The sequence below is a fragment of the Plutella xylostella genome, chromosome 3, assembly GCF_932276165.1.
Source record: "Plutella xylostella chromosome 3, ilPluXylo3.1, whole genome shotgun sequence".
Taxonomy (NCBI): domain Eukaryota; kingdom Metazoa; phylum Arthropoda; class Insecta; order Lepidoptera; family Plutellidae; genus Plutella; species Plutella xylostella.
The window spans coordinates 3,248,963-3,268,995 of NC_063983.1; the positions used below are offsets into that span (position 1 = coordinate 3,248,963).

At 39.4% G+C, this 20,033-nt stretch overlaps 3 protein-coding genes across 5 annotated transcripts; 2 read left to right on the forward strand and 1 right to left on the reverse strand.

Moving 5' to 3' along the window:
• Positions 1–680: 680 nt before the first annotated feature.
• LOC105390788 (erlin-2) lies at positions 681–3,871 on the forward strand. The gene is made up of 7 exons (XM_011562149.3): positions 681–841; positions 951–1,065; positions 1,198–1,278; positions 1,461–1,569; positions 2,060–2,211; positions 2,659–2,811; positions 3,022–3,871. The coding sequence occupies exons 2-7, from the start codon at positions 958–960 to the stop codon at positions 3,376–3,378; spliced, it is 960 nt and encodes a 319-aa protein (XP_011560451.1). The 5' UTR covers positions 681–841; positions 951–957; the 3' UTR covers positions 3,379–3,871.
• On the reverse strand, positions 3,722–4,844 carry LOC105390789 (elongation factor 1-beta'). The gene is given in 3 exon segments (NM_001309138.1): positions 3,722–4,112; positions 4,263–4,509; positions 4,716–4,844. Coding segments are annotated over 3 exon segments (672 nt in total). The 5' UTR covers positions 4,796–4,844; the 3' UTR covers positions 3,722–3,767.
• Positions 4,845–4,919: 75 nt separating this feature from the next.
• On the forward strand, positions 4,920–13,596 carry LOC105390790 (NADH-ubiquinone oxidoreductase 75 kDa subunit, mitochondrial). 3 transcript variants are annotated; one of them, XM_048623453.1, is made up of 14 exons: positions 4,920–5,065; positions 5,411–5,590; positions 5,852–6,183; positions 6,464–6,605; positions 6,894–7,019; positions 7,375–7,470; positions 7,752–7,925; positions 8,315–8,480; positions 9,401–9,552; positions 10,193–10,399; positions 10,896–11,070; positions 11,437–11,599; positions 12,191–12,338; positions 12,630–13,596. In XM_048623453.1, exons 2-14 carry the CDS (start codon positions 5,414–5,416, stop codon positions 12,774–12,776), a joined length of 2,205 nt encoding a protein of 734 aa, XP_048479410.1. In that variant the 5' UTR covers positions 4,920–5,065; positions 5,411–5,413; the 3' UTR covers positions 12,777–13,596. The 3 variants fall into 3 exon arrangements, with proteins under 3 accessions (XP_048479410.1, XP_048479413.1, XP_048479419.1); XM_048623456.1 differs by having other exon boundaries at positions 4,985–5,059; positions 5,406–5,590; XM_048623462.1 differs by lacking the exon at positions 4,920–5,065 and adding an exon at positions 5,095–5,202.
• Positions 13,597–20,033: the final 6,437 nt, after the last annotated feature.

Sequence of the window (20,033 nt, forward strand, 5' to 3'; positions counted from 1 at the left end):
TCAGTCTTGTTATAAACTTACAGAGGCATGATAATTTCGTAGCTTGTAACTTTGCATTTGAATACCTACATTGTACGGTGGCTCGACATCATTTTTTCGCCGCCAGGGGTGAGACGATATTTGAGAGAATATTATGAAATAATAAATATACAGACTATTCAATAGTAGCACTCATTAAAAAACGGCGATACGGCTCGCTACATATCACGCGAGTACAAATATACTACAGCGAAAAGCGGGTGGTTCGCTAGCGAGTCAACTCTGACTAGGTACCGTCGGGGATTACAGTCGTGAACACAGTCATGTATGTACAACAGAGACTACATAGCGATCATGACGGACGAACCTACCATACGGGGAAACAATACAAATCTATAGGCTTACAGAACACAGAAGGTAGGTAGGTAGTTAAAGAAGGGTCATGTATCGGTTTCAAATTTGGCATGGTCTGGGTCATGGTAATAGTACTTTCGTTCACAATCAAGTGCGATATACAAGAGAGGTTGTAGTGTAGAGATTAGTGGAGACGAAGCAAGGCCGTTTTTATGTCACCAATCATTATATCATTATAACGAGTGATATCTAGTAACGATAAGTTGTTTTTTTCATGCATGGCCACGAGCATAAATGTACATCACTATCGGAAATAAAAAAAACAAATGTCAATGTCAAAATTGACAAACAAAATTCATAGAAGTTGGCGATCGGTCGAAGTTTTCGAAAATCTTCAGATTTTTCATGATAATTCGTAAAGTGCAAACGTAATTTTTAAGATCTACTAAATAGGAATATAGCGAGCTTTCACCATACCGCTGTATTTGGCTGTGAGACTTGATTTACCGTGAGTACCGTGCATCTTAGTTTAGACCCTATCAAAGCTCGAGTTTATCAACAGTACAAAATATTACCAGTCGTTTAAATACTGAAAAGCTTTGATTGTCTGTTTCCAGTCCCGTGATGGCGGACCAGTCGTCGATCCTGGCGGTGATCATCCTGGCGGTCGGCGTGACGGTGCACTTCTCTCTGCATAAAGTGGAGGAGGGACATGCCGGTGTTTACTATCGGGTTAGTAACAGTTTAACATTTGATTTCATGGTGCTATAGCGAGCTAAAATCCTGAAATGTGCCATGTTCCTGAAGTTAGAGTATCAAAATATGAACATCATCATCAAAAAATTTAAAATGCCTTATTTGCAGGGTGGAGCGCTGTTGCCAGTGATTAGTCAACCTGGATTCCATATGATGGTTCCTCTATTGACCTCATATAAATCTATACAAGTGAGTTATCAGCACCACAATAAATGATGATGAATGAAGAATACCATGGAATAATAGCCACCGCAAAGACACCAACAAACATATCATGCCTTTTTATAACTATGTACTAGTTAATAATTATCTACACATAAAACACCACACAATTACACCATTAAATTGTCTTGCTTATAACGCTGTTTCAGACAACTTTGCAGACAGATGAGGTAAAGAATGTCCCATGTGGGACCAGCGGGGGAGTCCTCATCTACTTTGAGAGGATTGAGGTTGTGAACAAGCTGGAACCCAACAGTGGTTAGTTATTTTATAATTCTCAATTCGGCAATATATTTGGATTATAGATGCCTTAGAAAGCTCAGACCACTAGCTAGCTTGCTTGGGGTTGCTGGATGAGAAAGGCTATCATGTCCAGGAGAGGATGTGTGGGAGTTACATTTATACAATGTATAATAATATAGGCCTTTGCCCAGCAGTGGGACACTGAAATGGCTACATAAAAAAAAAAAAAATTGTAATAATATCATTAATAGATAAAGATAAAAGATAAAAAGTCTTTATTCAGTGTCTAGCACGACACACCAAAAAATAATAACATAAGTACACAAAAAAATAAAACAAAAAAACGAAATTAAAATTAAAAGTGAAACAAACAAACAAAAGAACATTAAGAATAATTAATAAAATATATAATGGTGTGAGTTGTCCAGCACCGAAAAGGCCCGCCGCTAGACAGCTACATGTGCAATGTGCATGTGTTAATAGCCATTACATTTATTATTTTCAGTGTTGGACATTGTCCGTAACTACACAGCAGACTATGACAAGACCCTGATCTTCAACAAGGTGCACCATGAGCTCAACCAGTTCTGCAGCGCGCACTCGCTGCACGAAGTCTACATTGACCTCTTTGACCAGATTGATGAGAATTTAAAAACAGTAAGTTGTAAAAGAATATTGTCACCAAACCAACATTAATCAAAATTAATTTATTAATAAGGGATACAAAGTTCATCTGCACTACAATATTATCTACAGTAAATTTATTTATTTATGAACAATTTATTATATCGATTTAAGCGATAAGGCCGCCATTTTTGTACATATGTGTTAGTATTTAAGTTATGTAAGTTTATTTCATGTGTGTGTGCAAATAAAGAATATTCTATCTATCTACATTATGAATTTATAAATAAATAAGGCATTTTGGTTTATGACTATTAAATTGCAAAATTGGGTAATGATTTGAGGTCAGTCTCCAGAAGGAAAGGAATGTACTTTGCAAGATTATGATAAAATTGCACTGACATCTAAAGCACTTTAAAAAAAGACCATCCTCATTCAATCGCATTAAATATAATATATCTGTCCTGCTCTATCCCACAGGCTCTCCAGCGGGACCTGACAGAGATGGCGCCGGGGCTACAGGTGCAGGCGGTGCGCGTCACCAAGCCCAAGATCCCGGAAGCCATCCGCAAGAACTACGAGCTGATGGAGGCCGAGAAGTCCAAGCTATTGATTGCTGCTCAACATCAAAAGGTTAGCTATAATTCTTTGGGTGTACTGAATAAAAAGTATCATGTTTGAAACCAACTTTTCATAAGCATGGTAATGAGAGAAACAGAGATGATCCAAGTTACTTTCCCATTTCTAAATTTTATAGAGATACAATTCTAAAATGATGTATTTCTAATTTATCCTCCTGACTTTATATGTATAGTCAATTTATTTACTATCTTTTAATTTCAGGTAGTAGAAAAAGAAGCTGAAACGGCTCGCCGCAAGGCCATCATTGAAGCAGAGAAGGAGGCGCAGGTCGCGAAAATACAGTACGAACAGAAAATAATGGAGAAGGAATCATTACAGAAAATAGAACTGATAGAAGACAGCATTCACAAAGCTAAGCAGACCACCAAGGCTGAAGCTGACTTCTACCACTTGAAGAAGCAGGCAGAAGCCAACAAGGCTCTACTAACTAGAGAGTATCTAGAGTTGAAGAAATTAGAAGCCTTGGCCAATAACAATAAGATCTACTTTGGTAGTGATATTCCCAACATGTTTATCCAAGCGGGAGACTTGACTTCCAAGAGTGTGCCGGCTGATTGAGAGCTTTTGTTTTTATGAAGTCAAGGAACTAGTCATTTATTTTGTAAATCCCCTCCCTTTTTCCGAGAGGCTATTTAATGCAGAAATCAAGGAATAGTTATAATAAGATATTAACGAAAATATTAATGGTTTTCAAATGTAAATTGACTTTAAATAGCCACTCGGAATGCGATAGTCACTCATATTTTTAACATTGCCTAGAGATTTTGGAGACTTGTGATATTTTGTAACACTTGAGTGACTGATTATGATACTTTGCAATGAAACTCAGGAAGCTATCTCGATAACTGTTAGATTTTGTAAGTATCTAGTGTTATTTAAAAATAAAACTTAATATTATGTTGAAAAATGCGTGTTTATTAATTAAATAACTTAGAAAAATTGTTCATTTAGATTTTGTTGAAAGCAGCGATGTCCACAGACTGGACAAAGTCTTCGAATTCCTGGATGGTTTCTGTGAGGGTGTCGACTGACACTTTGTCGTCTTCAATGACACACATGATCTGCAGCTTGTTGATACCGTAGCCAACTGGCACCAGTTTGGAGGCACCCCAGAGGAGACCGTCCATCTCAATGGTTCGGACAAGCTTCTCCATTTCCTTCATGTCAGTTTCATCGTCCCAGGGCTTGACGTCCAGGAGTATAGATGACTTGGCAATAAGGGCAGGCTTCTTGGACTTCTTCTCTGAGTAGGCCTTGACACGCTCCTCACGGATTCTGGCAGCCTCCGCATCCTGAGAAACAGACAAGATACCAATGAGACATATTGACATAAAAGCAGGTTTCAGTATTGGACAGGACTTTTAACAGAAGTTGAACCTAAATTGCATTGCTTAAGAGATGGTGCTGGTAGCCAGCAGCTGATGTATAAATTCAATAAGTACCTCTTCCTCGTCACCAGATCCGAATAGGTCAACGTCATCGTCATCGTCCTCCTCCTTCTTGGCGGCGGCGGGGGCCGTGGGCTTGCCGCCGGCGGTGAGCGGGCTGGCTCCAGCGGGCCAGGCCTTGCGCTCGGCCGGGGTGTAGGACGCGATCTGGTTGTACCAGCGCAGCGCGTGCGCGAGGCTGGCGGCCGGCGCCTTGCCGACCTGTTCGAACACCTGCACGTCAGCTGAGGTGGGCACCCATCTGGATACGAAAGATAAGGAAGGTAAGCTATCAGCTGATAGTGAGTAGGGATGATTAGGTGACATTGCCGAGTAAATTTGAGTGAAAAGGACTAGCTATCAGGATTATAACATGGATTTAAGCAATAATTTGGAAGGATCTTCCTGAAGTTGAAGGTTGACGTGGTTAGAAATTCCAACCTATAAGAATCCAGAAAAGAAACTTACCCGGAGATGTAACTCTTCTCAGCTAAGAACTGGTTGAGTTGGTTCAAGCCCTGTGCAGATTTAACGTCTCCGAAAGCCATTTTTATGGATATATTAGGATTTTTAGCACTCGCTAACCACACGGCCCGGTAGAAAATGAACGAGAGAAAGAAAGAGACGAAACGATAAAATAGAAAAGGATAGAAATATTTGTCAAATGTCAACTAGAGGTGCTCCATCAATATTTATTACCGGTTTTTTGTAATCGATCGATTATACAAATAATAATTTATGAACGAATCTTTAGTTTGACGTTTCTTCTTTCTGTCATTCCTTTCGAAATCGAAACGCAAAATTTATTGAAATTTTAGGTACGATTTTCAGTAAATAAAGTGTTATTTGTGTTTTAAAGTTATTGATTTGAACAAATCAATGTATTGCTGATTAGAAGCGACACGAACAGTGTAGATACAGTTTCTGTTTAGGCTCTATTCGTGTATTTGTTTAGGTTAGGTCGTTCTACTTATGTAATAATAACATACAAATCGATAGAGATATTTGTATTATTTCTTACAGAAATCATTAATAACATATCATACTATACTACTGGCCACCTTGCCAATTATTTGGGAACGCTATATGATCCGTAAAAGTGTTTGAAACTCGCTCTATTCGGTGTAATTTATAGTTTTTAAAAGGCCTGTGTTTTGGTTTAGATAATGTTGCGACAGCCTCTGTACAAGGCGCTATCGCTGCCGGTGCTGAGCTCGCCGGCGCGCGTGGCTCCGCTGGCGGTGCGCCGCTTCGCCGACCAAGTGCCACAGCAGCAAGACAAAGTAGAATTATTCATTGATGACAAACCAGTGTATGTCCCCCCTGGAACCACTGTATTGCAGGTATGTCGCTATTTCTTGTTCTTCATGTGTAAACTATGTTCTTATATCTATTATCTTATGTACTCTACAGTATAACTGGTCATAATAAAGTTTCTAAAAAAACATCTTAATGTTATCTTATATTGTTAACAAAATGTAAAGTCCACAAAACATATTATATTATTGTTCATTCCTTGTAAAACATTCTGACTCTTAAGCTGCATTGAACAATATTTTGTCCATCAATTTAACTATCATTAACAAATTAATATCCTCCATTAGGCTGCAGCAACAATTGGCGTAGAGATCCCCAGATTCTGCTACCATGAGCGTCTCGCTGTGGCCGGAAACTGCAGAATGTGTCTGGTGGAAGTGGAGAAGTCCCCCAAGCCCATTGCAGCCTGTGCCATGCCCGTCATGAAGGGCATGCGGGTGAAGACCAACTCAGACCTCACGAGGAAGGCTCGGGAAGGTGTGATGGAGTTCCTACTGGTCAACCACCCCCTGGACTGCCCCATCTGTGACCAGGGAGGAGAGTGCGACCTCCAGGACCAGTCCATGGCTTTCGGATCAGACAAGAGTCGCTTCACCGATATCCACTTCTCTGGAAAGAGGTGAGAATGAGTTCTCTTGTAGTGATTTTTAAGAATGCTAACTAATTTTATAAATGCTTATTAAGTAACTGTGTCTGTCAGTCTGTTACTCTTTCACGCCAAAATTTGGTATACAGACTATCACATTGCTGTGGAACAGTACTAAATAACCCATAATAAAAGTTTGCAGAAGAAAATAAATTGCTTTGAAAGTTTAGCACAGGAGTAAATTTGACAGAATGATGAGTATAATTTTACACACCCTGTTTTCTTAATGTAAGTACACTCTTTGCTTCCTCAGGGCTGTAGAGGACAAGGACGTGGGTCCCCTGATCAAGACCATCATGACTCGCTGCATTCACTGCACCCGCTGCATCAGATTCGCATCTGAAGTGGCCGGAATTGACGACTTTGGTACTACTGGCAGAGGTACTGAAATGCAGGTTGGTGGCTTTCTTACACTTGGCACTTCTAATATTGATGAGTCTGTGTGTACATACAGATGGGCCAATTTCGCTCTTCTATGTACTTGTTCCCTTCTCCTCCTGTACCTAGATATACTTTATCCTAAACACATTTAAAATTGGTTTCTATGCACTTGTTACCTGGAAGTTTGACAAAAAAAATATCATATATACAAAGCAAACCTCAAATTCAAAAGAATTTTTTATTTTATTTATATCATATTCCCATGCACAAGCAGCCTTACAACTCCAACCTCCACATTCCAGGTGGGCACATACGTGGAGAAGATGTTCCTGTCGGAGCTGTCGGGCAACATCATCGACCTGTGCCCGGTGGGCGCGCTCACTTCCAAGCCGTACAGCTTCGCCGCCCGGCCCTGGGAGACGCGCCGGGTGAGTCACTAGCGGAAATTAGAAGTGTTTCCAGCTAGAAAGACTGAAAACACTAGAATATAACTTTTGAATAAGTTGGTCTACACTGTAAAGACGACGGCGACGTAGCTCCGAAAAGGATGGAATAAATGCGTGTTCCTTTGGCCATTTTCGGTTCAGTTCATGTTTTAAAAGCTATAAGTTATTAAGCGGATTTCTATAATTTTTGGGGGTTTTGGAGTGCTGAAGCTGGTTTAATTTTTAAGGTTTAATTCATGTATTTTCTTTTTATTATCTGTTATTTTTATATTATCTAATATGGAAAGTTCAGGGAAATAAAATAAAATCTAATAGTGATTTTATGTCCGTTCATCAGATAGACTCAGTGGACGTGCTGGACCCGCTGGGCAGCAACATCGTGATCGCGACCCGCACCAACGAAGTACTGCGCATTTTGCCCAGGACCAACGAGGTCAGTACATTTTTATGATAGTTGTGTTAGCTTGTACCAGGGGTATTCTTTCGTATAAATGATGAATGAAAGATCCCCAAAATATACTTGCGTGCTCTTAGGGAAACAGAAAATTTGCGTTTGCAAAAGTGCGAGTAATCTTCTTTACTGCATTGTGAGTAAGAATACACACGCACACTTTTGTCGGCGAATGCCATTAAAATCTATCATCACATCTCACATCTTGTCTAAAGCGGGTAACCAAAGAGACCGCCAATAAACCCTCAACCCTAACCTTGCAGGAGATCAACGAAGAGTGGCTATCAGACAAGTCCCGCTTCGCGTGCGACGGGCTCAAGCGGCAGCGCCTGGTCACGCCGCTGCTGAAGGACAGCCGCGGGAACCTCGCGCCCGTGGAGTGGGAGGACGCCATGGTGGCGGCTGCCAGGGCGCTCAGGGACTGCCCCGCTGATAAGGTAATGTTACTTACTTGTAGAGAGTGTAAAATTGTCGTTGGCGATTCTAAATGCAAAAAAAAACAATTTTAATTTAAAAAAATATATACATAATTTGTATGATTGTCCGTCGTTGGTATCGTCAGTTAATTCTGTATATTACAGTGGAATAATGCTAGTTATTTTGGGACTTGGATAATTGAAATGACCTGTACAATTATAGCGTCAGCGTAGATGCGTATCAAAACAAAACATTAGGTAGATATTAGGAAATTCTTTGTTTTGTCCACGTAACAAGTGGTCTTTATGGTCTTAACCATCATCATTATCAGCACATATTCGTCAACTGTCCTCAGACATCCACGTTCTCGTGTCACTAACTAACACTAACTCTCCTTCCCCATTCCCAGCTAGTAGTAGTGGCGGGTGAACTAGCAGACGCGGAGTCACTAGTGGCTCTCAAGGACCTCGCCAACCGGCTGGGCTCCGAGCGCGCCTGTACCGAGCACGCCTTCCCGCTAGAGGGCGCTGGCTCTGACCTGAGATCGTCTTATCTGCTGAATACTAAGATCGCCAGTGAGTATAGTGTTGTCGAGAAATATGGGGAAAAGAAGGGCGTGTGGGTCGACCATTGGGGTACGCCATTAGGAAAAGTAAATTTATGATGTTATTCATAAGTGAAATGTCGTCGTATTACTTGTGTATTTGCTCAACACTAAGATCGCCAGTGAGTATAGTGTTGTCAAGAAATATGGGGAAAAGAATGGGCGTGTGGATCGAGCCTTGGGGTACTCCATTAGGCGAAGTTAATATGTGACGTTATTCTTAAGAGAAATGTCGTCGTATTACTTGTGTATTTGCTGAACACTAAGATCGCCAGTGAGTATAGTGTTGTTGAGAACTATGGGGAAAAGAATGGGCGTGTGGATTGAGCCTTGGGGTACTCCGTTAGGCAAAGCAAATATGTGACGCTAAGATCGCCAGTGAGTATAGTGTTGTTAAGAAATATGGGGAAAAGAATGGGCGTGTGGATCGATCCTTGGGGTACGCCATTAGGCAAAGTAAATTAATATACGACGTATTACTTGTATTTATAAAATAAGTGATAACCTTAGGGGTAAATGAGTTTTTGAGTAGAAACAGTATCACTATCATCATCACTCATACTCGTATCATCAAGATGGCCAGATTGTTGTCGAGAAATATGGGGAAAAGAATGGGCATGTGGATCGAGCCTTGGGGTACTCCATTGGCAAAATATGTATTGACGTTATTTGATGATGAGATATCGTTGGTATAACCATAACGATACACCTGAATAAGGATAAGGCTAGGAAGAAGAACAAGATCCCCATAATAACGCACCCCATTTGTCATACTTCAGTTACATGATTATGGGGATACACAAACATCTCTGTAAACAAAAGCCGTAACTTTTTACCCCTCTCTCCTTTCTTTATCCAAGCCAAACTAACTCTCATTCCCTTGCCATAAAGACGTGGAGGAGGCGGACTTCATCCTTCTGATCGGCACCAACGTGCGGTTCGAGGCGCCGCTGCTGAACGCGCGCATCCGCAAGGCGTTCATACACAAGGAGACCGATGTGGCGCTGGTGGGACCTAAGGTGGACCTCACCTATGAGTACATGGTGAGTTGATGTTGTACTAGCTATAGTATACAGGGTGTTGCAAAAAGGATATACTAAGTCGAATCATATATTTTTTCACGAATTTTGACATTTTTATTTCATTTCCGTGGTTAGATATAACATGCTGCATGTGTACGTTTCGGCTTAGTATACATTGCAACACCCTGTATAAGTATATAAGTAAGTATTTTGTGGTCTAGTGTAGATAGGAAAATGAATTCACGCTGTCATGTAAAGCACTGCCCAGCGCATAGCCAGTCGAGTAATTTGTCCCATTGAGTTATAAATTTTTAATGAAAGTGATTGAACAAAAAGTGCTATAAAAGTTTTATATTCTCTATAATCTAGGTGTCTTACTTGTATACTCCTGCGCAGTGGACTTGTATAAGTGAAATTATCTGCCATTTGGGAAGACATTATTAAATAAACATTATCTATACTTAGGTACCTAATTTGATTCGAAATTTATAATTATGTATAGATGGCACTAGTGCAGATATGCATAATGTACAGCGAAAAGCGCGTGACTCGCCGCTAGTCACCTCTGACTACCCCTTCGGGGATTACTGTCGTGGGCATATCTATGTATGTAGTGCAAAGCTATGAAAAACAATTAATTAAAACACTACCACCCCCCCAGCACGCCGGCGACTCAGCCGCCATCATCAAAGACCTGGCCAGCGGCTCCTCCTCTAGCCCAGTCCTGCAGAGACTACAGTCAGCTCGGCGCCCGGCGGTGATCCTCGGGGCGGGGCAGCTGGTCGGCGGCGGCGGCGCCTCGCTGCTCGCGCACACCATGGAATTAGCTGCCAAGTTGCAGGAGGGGCTGGAGGATAAGAGCTGGAAGGTAAGTTGATTGACATTATCATAAGCACTCATGCCATATACCATATATGGCTTAAATGATACTCCATTGGAAGGCAGGCTGAGAGATGCATTGCTTTGTTTGTGGCGAAGTTATGTTAAGATGTACCTAATAGGAAGCGGATTAAAATTGCCGAAATCTACGTCGGGGCCTTCGGTGATTTGGCCAGCGAACTAACAGCTGCAAGCTTTTGATTATGTGTTCACCGCCTGGATGTACGGGTTGAAGCCCTTTGTCTAAAGGCGGTTGAAGAAGGGAGGCCGCAATGAGTGAGAGATACCTATGTCCATCAGCGAACATTCACTCGGGTCGGGATACGTTATTCACTTTTTTTTTCGCACATTAAAACACGATACAATCTTCATGACGTGTCGTGTATTATTTATGAATAAAGTATGGCGTGTGAACGCGCATCCAGTTGACGAATATAAACGGCAAACTTTTCATAGATTCCATAATAATAATCTTTCCCCATCAGGTTCTAAACGTGCTCCAGCGCACAGCCTCACAAGTGGCAGCCCTGGACATCGGCTACACCGCGGGGGTAGACAAGGCGCTGGAGGCCGGGCCTAAAGTGGTGTACCTACTGGGGGCTGATGCTGGCGTGGTGACCCGGGACAAGCTGCCGGCTGATGCCGTTGTTATTTACCAAGGTAAGGTTTTTAGCAATGATAATGTAATATAAAAAGTATTATAAGGTCTATTGGCTATGAATTGACTTATGTTAGCGAACTTTGTGACGTATGTGAGCGTTCACTTACAGTATACCTAGCCCGAGACGACTCTCATACACCTTACTCCTCTAGCTACAAGGAAAATAACTTCTTAGGGCACGAAATAGTCTTGAAATCGCGGACATAGCGCTACTAGGCTCGGCCTGCTTTATAATCCCGCAGGGCACTACGGTGTCGCGGGCGCAGAAATTGTCGTCATAGTCCGGCCATTCGCTATGTATGTACATAATTTGTCAAAGCAATTTAAACCTTACTCCTAACCTAACCACAAGGCACATTCCACAGGCCACCACGGCGACGCGGGCGCAGAGATAGCCGACATAGTACTACCGGGCGCGGCGTACACGGAGAAGCGCGGCACGTACGTGAACGCGGAGGGGCGCGCGCAGCAGACGCTGGTGGCCGTGGCGCCGCCGGGGAAGGCCAGGGAGGACTGGAAGATTATCAGGTAAGGCTTTAGAATAAAGCACACGTTTTTCGCGGTATAATCTATGACAATATTAACCAAATTGGCTCCCCGTTTGCTCACGTACACTGATGAGAGAGCGAATTATGAAGTACGTCATTTGCACGATATAAACAAATAGCAATCATAGATGACACAGTCATATGGCCTCGGTAACGCGGAGGGGCGCGCGCAGCAGACGCTGGTGGCCGTGGCGCCGCCGGGGAAGGCCAGAGAAGACTGGAAGATTATCAGGTGAGTGTCTAATTTTAATAGTCAGAATTGGAATGTACGGAAGGAGCTTCTCCGAGTGACGCATCAACTGCACCTTAGCTATTTATACAATTAGATTTGGATATTTCTTTCGCCATAAGTCCTGGTCTTTTTACTGCCATCGATCTACATACTTAACAAAAATCGTGACTGATCCTCATTGTCATTAATTATCGATCAAATATCCAATCCTTGCCACACCACTACACACTTTAGTTAGTATTCCTCGTTTACCGGTCTGCCTTATGGCACGGTGGACTATATAGATCCATCCCAGATTTATTCTCATTATAACCTCTTCCTCTATCTCCATCCACACAGGGCCCTATCAGAAGTGGTCGGCGCCGGGCTGCCCTACGACACTCTGGACGAGGTGCGCGGGCGCCTGGCCGAGCTCAGCCCCGCGCTAGTCGCGTACGGAGACGTGCAAGAGAACAACTACTTCGCGCAGGCGCGGGCGCTGGCGCAGGTGAGTGTAGCCTCTGTCACTAGCACAATAAGGTGCACATTAGTATACGACACACTTATAAATAAGAAAACTTATGAACTAGGATCCATGAATGAATAGGCTGTTTGTACTGAGCGAGAGAGAGAGAAAATGGAACCTCTATTCTATGCAAAAAATAGATACAACTGTTTTTTTTATTTGACGTTTTTTAAGTCTAAATTGACTGAATTTAAAGTCATTATCAAAATATAAGCTATGTTGACCGTTTGAGTATGTACCTATGTGAAATGAAATGCTTTGTTCTCTCACCAGAGCCACCAGAAGCCGCTATCGGGCACCCTGGACGTGCAACTGAAGAAGCTAGAAGACTTCTACATGACAGACGTCATCAGCCGCGCCTCCCCCACCATGGCCAAGTGCGTGCAAGCCGTCATGAAGCAGAAGTCCTCTCCATACTAACTAGCTAACGAGGTAACAGCCTGAAACTTTCGATGCCAACGTTGGATATTAAAACGAATTGTTGGAACTTGTTGCAGGGTTTGTTGGATTTGAGAACGTTTTTGTTGTAGGCGCGTTGTGGTTGGCATTTTGTGGGGTTGATTTTGTTTTGTCTATCGGAATGGAAACAATTTTAACAAATGACAATCACACCGTGTCAAGTATAACAATAATGTGATGTTAAAGCGTGTCGAAAGATGGAAGGCTGCCAACTTATATTCTATAGGAAATTATTATTGGTACATTGGATACTGTTGGTTGAATGTTAGTTTTTTTATATAATTTAATATTAATTTTAGATTTTCCATTTATTGAAATATCGCATACAAACAACAGTGTTCAAGTGTCAGTTAGGGTAAAGAAAATGTTTTAATAAGCCTTTCTGCAATCATTTTTACGAAAATACTACAGAAATGCGACGCAGCACGTGCAGTCAAGTGCATTATATTGTAACTTAAATTCCACAAAATAATCTCCATAGAAAAATACAAGAGAAAACACGCAAGCATTCGACTGTACATGTACAAAATGTGATGATAAAAGCTATTTATTTTGTTATTTAAAGATAAGCTTATCCCGTATCTTTGACTTTCTAAAGTTTATAAAACATTACTCGAGAATAATATTACAAATTAATCATGTTTACTTAATCAATTTAAAATATAATTACTTACGGGAGGCCTGATAGCCAATGAAGATGATTTGAATTTAAGGTCAGAATTTTGTAAATAGTACATCAGTGTATGTAGTATAAAATAAACGTAGTATAATGATTGTCAAATTTGTGTTTTATTTAACATTATTTGTTCCAAAATACGTATTTGACATCTTGGTGAGATATGTGTCCAGAAATTCCCACCCGCTGCTGATACGGTCCGATGTCACCGAGTGGGTGCCCAGTGATGGACGTCGGCGTCGCGGAAGACCCAGACGGAGATGGCGGGACGACCTCGACAGGTTTTGGCCTCAATGGCCGAAGGAAGCAAATGATCGGGAACGGTGGACAGTTTATAAGGACGCCTTTACCCAGCAGTGGGACACTACACAAGTACACAGACTACATTAATAAAAAATGCGTGTAATCTCCGAAAAGGTAGTTTGACTGATGCGACTTTACTTTAATTTTCGTAGTAGGTAAGTACATTTTTACTCACGTGAAAGGTCGCGAGGCGTATCGCCAATATGGAATGAGTACAATGCGCTAAGGGTAAGTAAACATGTTGAGTCTACATAATAGATTTCCTCACGTGGTGTGGTGTGATTGTAGTCTAGGGTTTCGTTTTTCCCGACCTTTTTCTGTTCCCGGGAAACGGGAATTTTTTTCAAGAATTCCCGGGAATTCCCGGGAAACGGGAATTTATTTTAACCCTCTACTGCATGAATTATGAAGGGATTGAGATAAAAAATATTTTTTACTTGAATATCGTTTAATAAGGGATAATAACAACATTTTTAAGTAAAAAAAAAATTTAGCTACTTTATTTTAGAAAAAAAAATTAGGAGCCAGAAATGGCTTCGTATGCACTGGTACTTGGTATATCTATTCCATTTATGGCTTCCCATGCACTACATAGACAGATATCAGTTTTTGTGAAAATATTTCATATAATTATTTTCTGATTAGACATACCAAAACTATAAACTTTTCATAATTGGATTGAAAAATGGTTAATTCTGTTTGTTTCTATCAAATTCAAACACAGCTAAAGCAGGTCCTCATCTCTACAGGTACAGTTTAACGTTTTTTTTGGGATGGTCCAGGAGATTCGTGTCTACCTGTAAGATTGTCTGTTCTGCTAGCATTTGATAACATTGAGGAGTCTCCCTTGCCATCTATCCTGGGATATGGTAGCTGGACTACTGCAGGAGGCAAATAAATACTATCACGATTCCTGAATTGCTTTATTTCAGCTCTTTTTTCGGATCAGCAATTTATCAGTGACAAATTATTATTAAATCAGAAAAAATATATATATTTAAATAATACAAGTAAATTTAGTTAATTATTAAATTTTAAAATTTGTAAAACAAGTCATTAGTGAAATTACGTAAGGAGTCAACATCAGGTATTGTATTTTTTAGGTATAAATAAGCGAAGTATTTGTTCTGAAAAGATAGGTAAAAAATCTAGTTAGAATGTACGAGTGCATGGGAAGCCATTTCTGGCATAAATATTATAGCCTCAACGCATAGGAAGCCAGAAATGGCTTTCTCAGATAATTGAGAAAATAAGATATATAAAACTAATAATAATTAATTAATTGACAAGTTCCAGAAAATATAAGGTATGCACAAAAGGAAAACATTTTTTTTACTACCAACAACGTACTTTTTATATTTTTTGCAGAATTTCAAAGTTTCGGAAAAATCACATTCACAGAAAGCAATCATTGCACCTGGGATAACGTGCGATTATATTCGCAGTTGACACATACCATGGACAAAAAAAATATGTTTATATAAACAAAGAAGTGACTAAAAGTATAGCGATATCATTTTTTAAATATATTTTTTGGTTGGGGTAGAATAAAATATTAAATTCCAAGAGCCATTTATGGCTTCGTATGAAGTAAAGGGTTAAATGCTTGGTTTTGCTATTTTCGGGTAATAAAATAATTATAACACTTACAATTAAATCAAATATACTTTTATCACTCGTATAGGTAGAAAAAAGCAACATTCAGATAAATGAACAACCAAAATTATAATGATAATAATAATAATAATAATAATAATAATAATAATAATAATAATAATATGTGGGGACATCTCACACACGGCCATCCGACCCCAAGCTAGGCAGAGCCTGTGTTATGGGTATCGGACAGCTGATATATTTACACAAATACATAGATAGATAGATATTAAATATAAATATCAACACCCAAGACCCGAGTACAAATATCTGTCTTTAAACAAATATCTGCCCCAGCCGGGAATCGAACCCGGGACCTTCGGCATAGCAGTCAGGGCTACTAACCACTACGCCATTCGACCGTCAATGATTTGTTTTACATGCCAAATCATTGGTTTTTCTTAATTGTAAATTAAACAATAACAGTTTGAAAATAATATTATTATGACATATAATTAAAATAAAAAATTAATTACACTTGAGGTAATGTTTTAGAAAAAATAATTAATTCAACGATTTATCATATCTATGTTTTAGAAAAAATAAACGCGGACACAAAATGGGGACATAAAAAAAAATGTGACAGGCGTCACATTAGCGTTAGCTTTTACATACTCTTTGGTCACATATGTAAATGCCGATAAATAAATAATTATGAAAATATTGAATCAGGAAGAGGTGAAACAAGGTGATGTAGATGAGTCATTTATCTTTGCAATGCAGCTGCGCGAAAACAATATCACGTATGATTTTCCAATAATTTACAACAAAACTAAGTTTCTGATCGTAGACGACAAGTCTGCCGATAATTTTTTGGTTTAAGGTAGGAGAAAAAGATAAATAAAGAAGAAAATATAGCATAGAATCAATTAAAAATCAAACCCGGGAATTCCCGGGAATGCTATTTTTTTCCCGGTTTCGGGAAGGACAAATTTCCCGGGAACACGGGAACGAAACCCTAGATTGTACCTACTTAATTTTTTTAATTAAAGAGATTTAATTGGTGCATGAGCAACGATTTGTAAACTCGGCGTCTCGAATGAGCTCTAACTCGGCAAAATACAACTAAAGTCATGACTAACTGTAGTACGTAGGTACGTCGCCGTCGTCGTATGTATGATATTCAATATTATAGCGTTTATTAATTAGTAGGATGTTAGTAGGTATATTTTGTGAATGTTTCCTTCATTAAACTATTCCAGTTGGCCTACTTGAAGGTACCTAATTAGTAACATAACAGCTTATAGTGTTCGTTATTTCCTATTGCGTTTCAGCGACCTAATTATTGCGGTTACATCAAAGGAAATCAACATTATCACAGGGCTTTCCGTGTTATATGTATCAATAGGCTTTTGTAAAGTTTACACTGTAAATGAACAACTTCAGGAAATAATATACCTAATGGAGAAAGATAATAATAAAATATAGATTAGTCGGTTTTATCTGGTTAAAGTTTATGAATAATATAAATAATAATAACAGTATATTCAGCGGCGAGAATATTACTTTTCTAATCGAAAAAAGTTAGTTTCAGGAACTGGCTATTTATTTCTGTTAACCCCTGGAACGTCCGAACGCAGAGCGTATCGGCAACGCAGCGTAGCGTAGCCGCTACTCTCTCCATTTCAATTAGCCACGAGCGTCGTTCGTCTCTGTCCGAGAACGCATTTCTTTTTTAATATTTCCCTCTGTAGTAAAGGAGATTAATGTTTTGTGTGCTGGGTCGCTAAATTGCCGTATCTTGTGACTGTAAAGAATTTTGAAAATGATATGAAAGAAATATTATCTCAGTATTACAATAGGTTGGTATTAGGATTGAAGCAATTCGTTTTTTTGTATAAATCATGAACATGTTTGATTTTTGTTTTTTCAACCTCAAATTATTTAAAAAAACGTTCCTATGCTAGCTTTTACGCTTCAACGCAGTCAATGCGTGTTAAATTAAACAAGTGCGTAAAATATAATGGTAACAAGCTTCGGTATCTTTGAAGTTCGCAGCAGGCAAAACAAATTGGTGCCAAACAAATAAAACGAGTGATTTAACAAGCGGCTCCCAAACTTTGATCATATTTCACAGTAAATTACGTCTGGAAAGTTGACTCGTTTATATTTATGATTTGTAGTTCTTGTACGTGCATAGGTATATTATGTATTTCTTACATATGCTGGTCCTGGGAGCCAATTCTCGACCTCTCGCCGTTTTGTAATGATACCTCAATAGGTATTTGTTTCAGCATGTGCAACCTACCAGGTTCCATTTTGGCAGAATTGCATAAAGCAATATCAGCCAGCCAGAAGGGCCCTCATGGAAGAACCGGGCATAAAAACAATTAACCAGCAGTCTGAGACACAATAAAAAAATAGAGAGGTTTGAGAATCGCTGACACCGCCATATGTGGCCAGGCGCTAGCGCCACTGGGCGCTGAAATTAAAGTTTTTGTCTAACGCCATTTTTTAGCAAAACTCGGCCACATGCACAATGCACATGTTACATCTTTGAATGTAAGTCAGGGATATGTCAGAGATATGTATCATTTTTATCTGGATTTTCTGGTAATTTATATGTTTTTTGTTAAGTAAGTTTGGTTAGTAATATTTAAACAAGTAAGTACCTACTTACTACATATTTATGTAGGTAGTCTTTCTTAATTCTTCTTATGTTTTATGTTTTATCTCTGTTCTGACATGTAAATAATTATGTCACACGCACTCACGCCTTGTACTAATGTACTCCCTTGCGGGGTAGGCAGAGGTGCATTGCTGCACCCACTTTTCGCCAGAGTGTTATGTTAGTCCCAATGTAATAGGGGGCGGGCCTATTGCCATTTTACGGGCACATCCAAGACCTGAGAACAAATATCTGTCTTTAAACAAATATCTGTGTTTAAACAAATATCTGTATAATAATTATGTATTTATGAATAAATGAGTATTTCAGTATTAAACCACCCTGTTGTGTAATAAATATGTAATTTCGACTTTCCAGGTTAAATGTACCTGAAAATACGAAATTTGAATTTGAAGAAAATAAATAAGAAATAAGTACGATCAATGATTCCTGCTAAAAGCAGTAAGCATAAAATAGTACATATAAATAAATGCTAAATCGACCCACTGAAAAAACCTCACTGATCGAATCTTTTCTCGTCATCCGATTCCCGCCCGTATACCAGATTTACAGTGCAAATGTTTAATGTGCATTCAGAAAGGAATTCTGCTGGATCTATGTATTTTATTTTCCACGCTGAATCCGAGTTGACTCTATAAGCTCGGACGCGTTGAGCGTGTAAATTTATTCATGGAATTGAAGCAATACATTGATAGGGAAATATCGAGCTCCGGGCATGTTACATGCGTCCTACTGTCCCGCTTGCAGAGAATATGGAAAATGCATTCCATAATCTTGTATTCGGTAAAGGAATTCTGGTGTAAAAACACCAAAACTGTCATTGGATGTGGATGACTGGACTACGAACACAGGCATTACGTATTAGGCAGTGGACTATTTATGGATATTATTTGTTGTGTGTGATAACGTCATAAAATATGACAATGACATATGCACAACTGCACAAGTGTAGGTGCAGGAAGAGTAGGTAAGTACCTAACCATTTTATTTAAATTAAATTGTCTTCATAAGTTTCAGATAGACCTAGCACATAACATTGGCTTTACGAAGAATCGAAGAAATAACTCAAAAAAGTTCTGGCACCAGTCTATGTACTTCAAGTGCCTATCTATCAAGTTAGAGTTTCAAGTGGGCCTTTAATCGTATCGCAGCTCACAGGGGCGAGACGAAGTCACTTCATTTCTTCAGGTAAGCGAAAATGCTAACAAGAAAGGTTGTTAGCATTTTTAAATGTTGCGATGGAGTTTGGATACTTTTTGTTCATCTGATACTGGTACTGGCTGTTTTTTAAAATAAAAATATGAAAAGAAAGATGAAACTTCGCTTTAGTTTAAAACTTTTTGTTTATTCAACTCGGTGAAGAAAAAATATTATTTTATTAAATCAGTCTAAAGTTTAACTGCATTGTTAGCTGGTGACAGATGTTTAGACCTCACAAAAGCGCAATCCAAAACAAAATTATATGAAATTCCTTCACTCCTATATATTTTCTTTTTCTGTTTTCATAATGGCTTTTATAGAGAAAACAGCCCGGGCTTTTATTTAAATGTAATGATACAGTTTACTCTCGCGGTGGCAGCGCTGGACGCGTCGCATAAAACCTGCAACTTCAGCAGAAAACACTCGTAAATTTCACTTTGTACCAGTCGTGCTGGTGCCTACTCGTACTTCTGCAAACTTTGCAGGGTGGCTGTTAACGATGGGCTAAGTAATATTAAATTTACGTTTTGAAATATTAACTCCTGTATTAAAGGACTTACGAATGGTTTGTAGATGGTTTGTAAATAGGCGGGAAATTTCGACGATCGACGAAAATAGTGTTTTCGAAGATTTAAAAAACCTTTGTAAGATCTAGGAAAATTGGGGTCAGTACTTACTGTTAATTGATATAATTTTTCATAACTGAAATATAAGTGTTTATGTGTACTTACTGTACCTATAAATTTCTTCAATT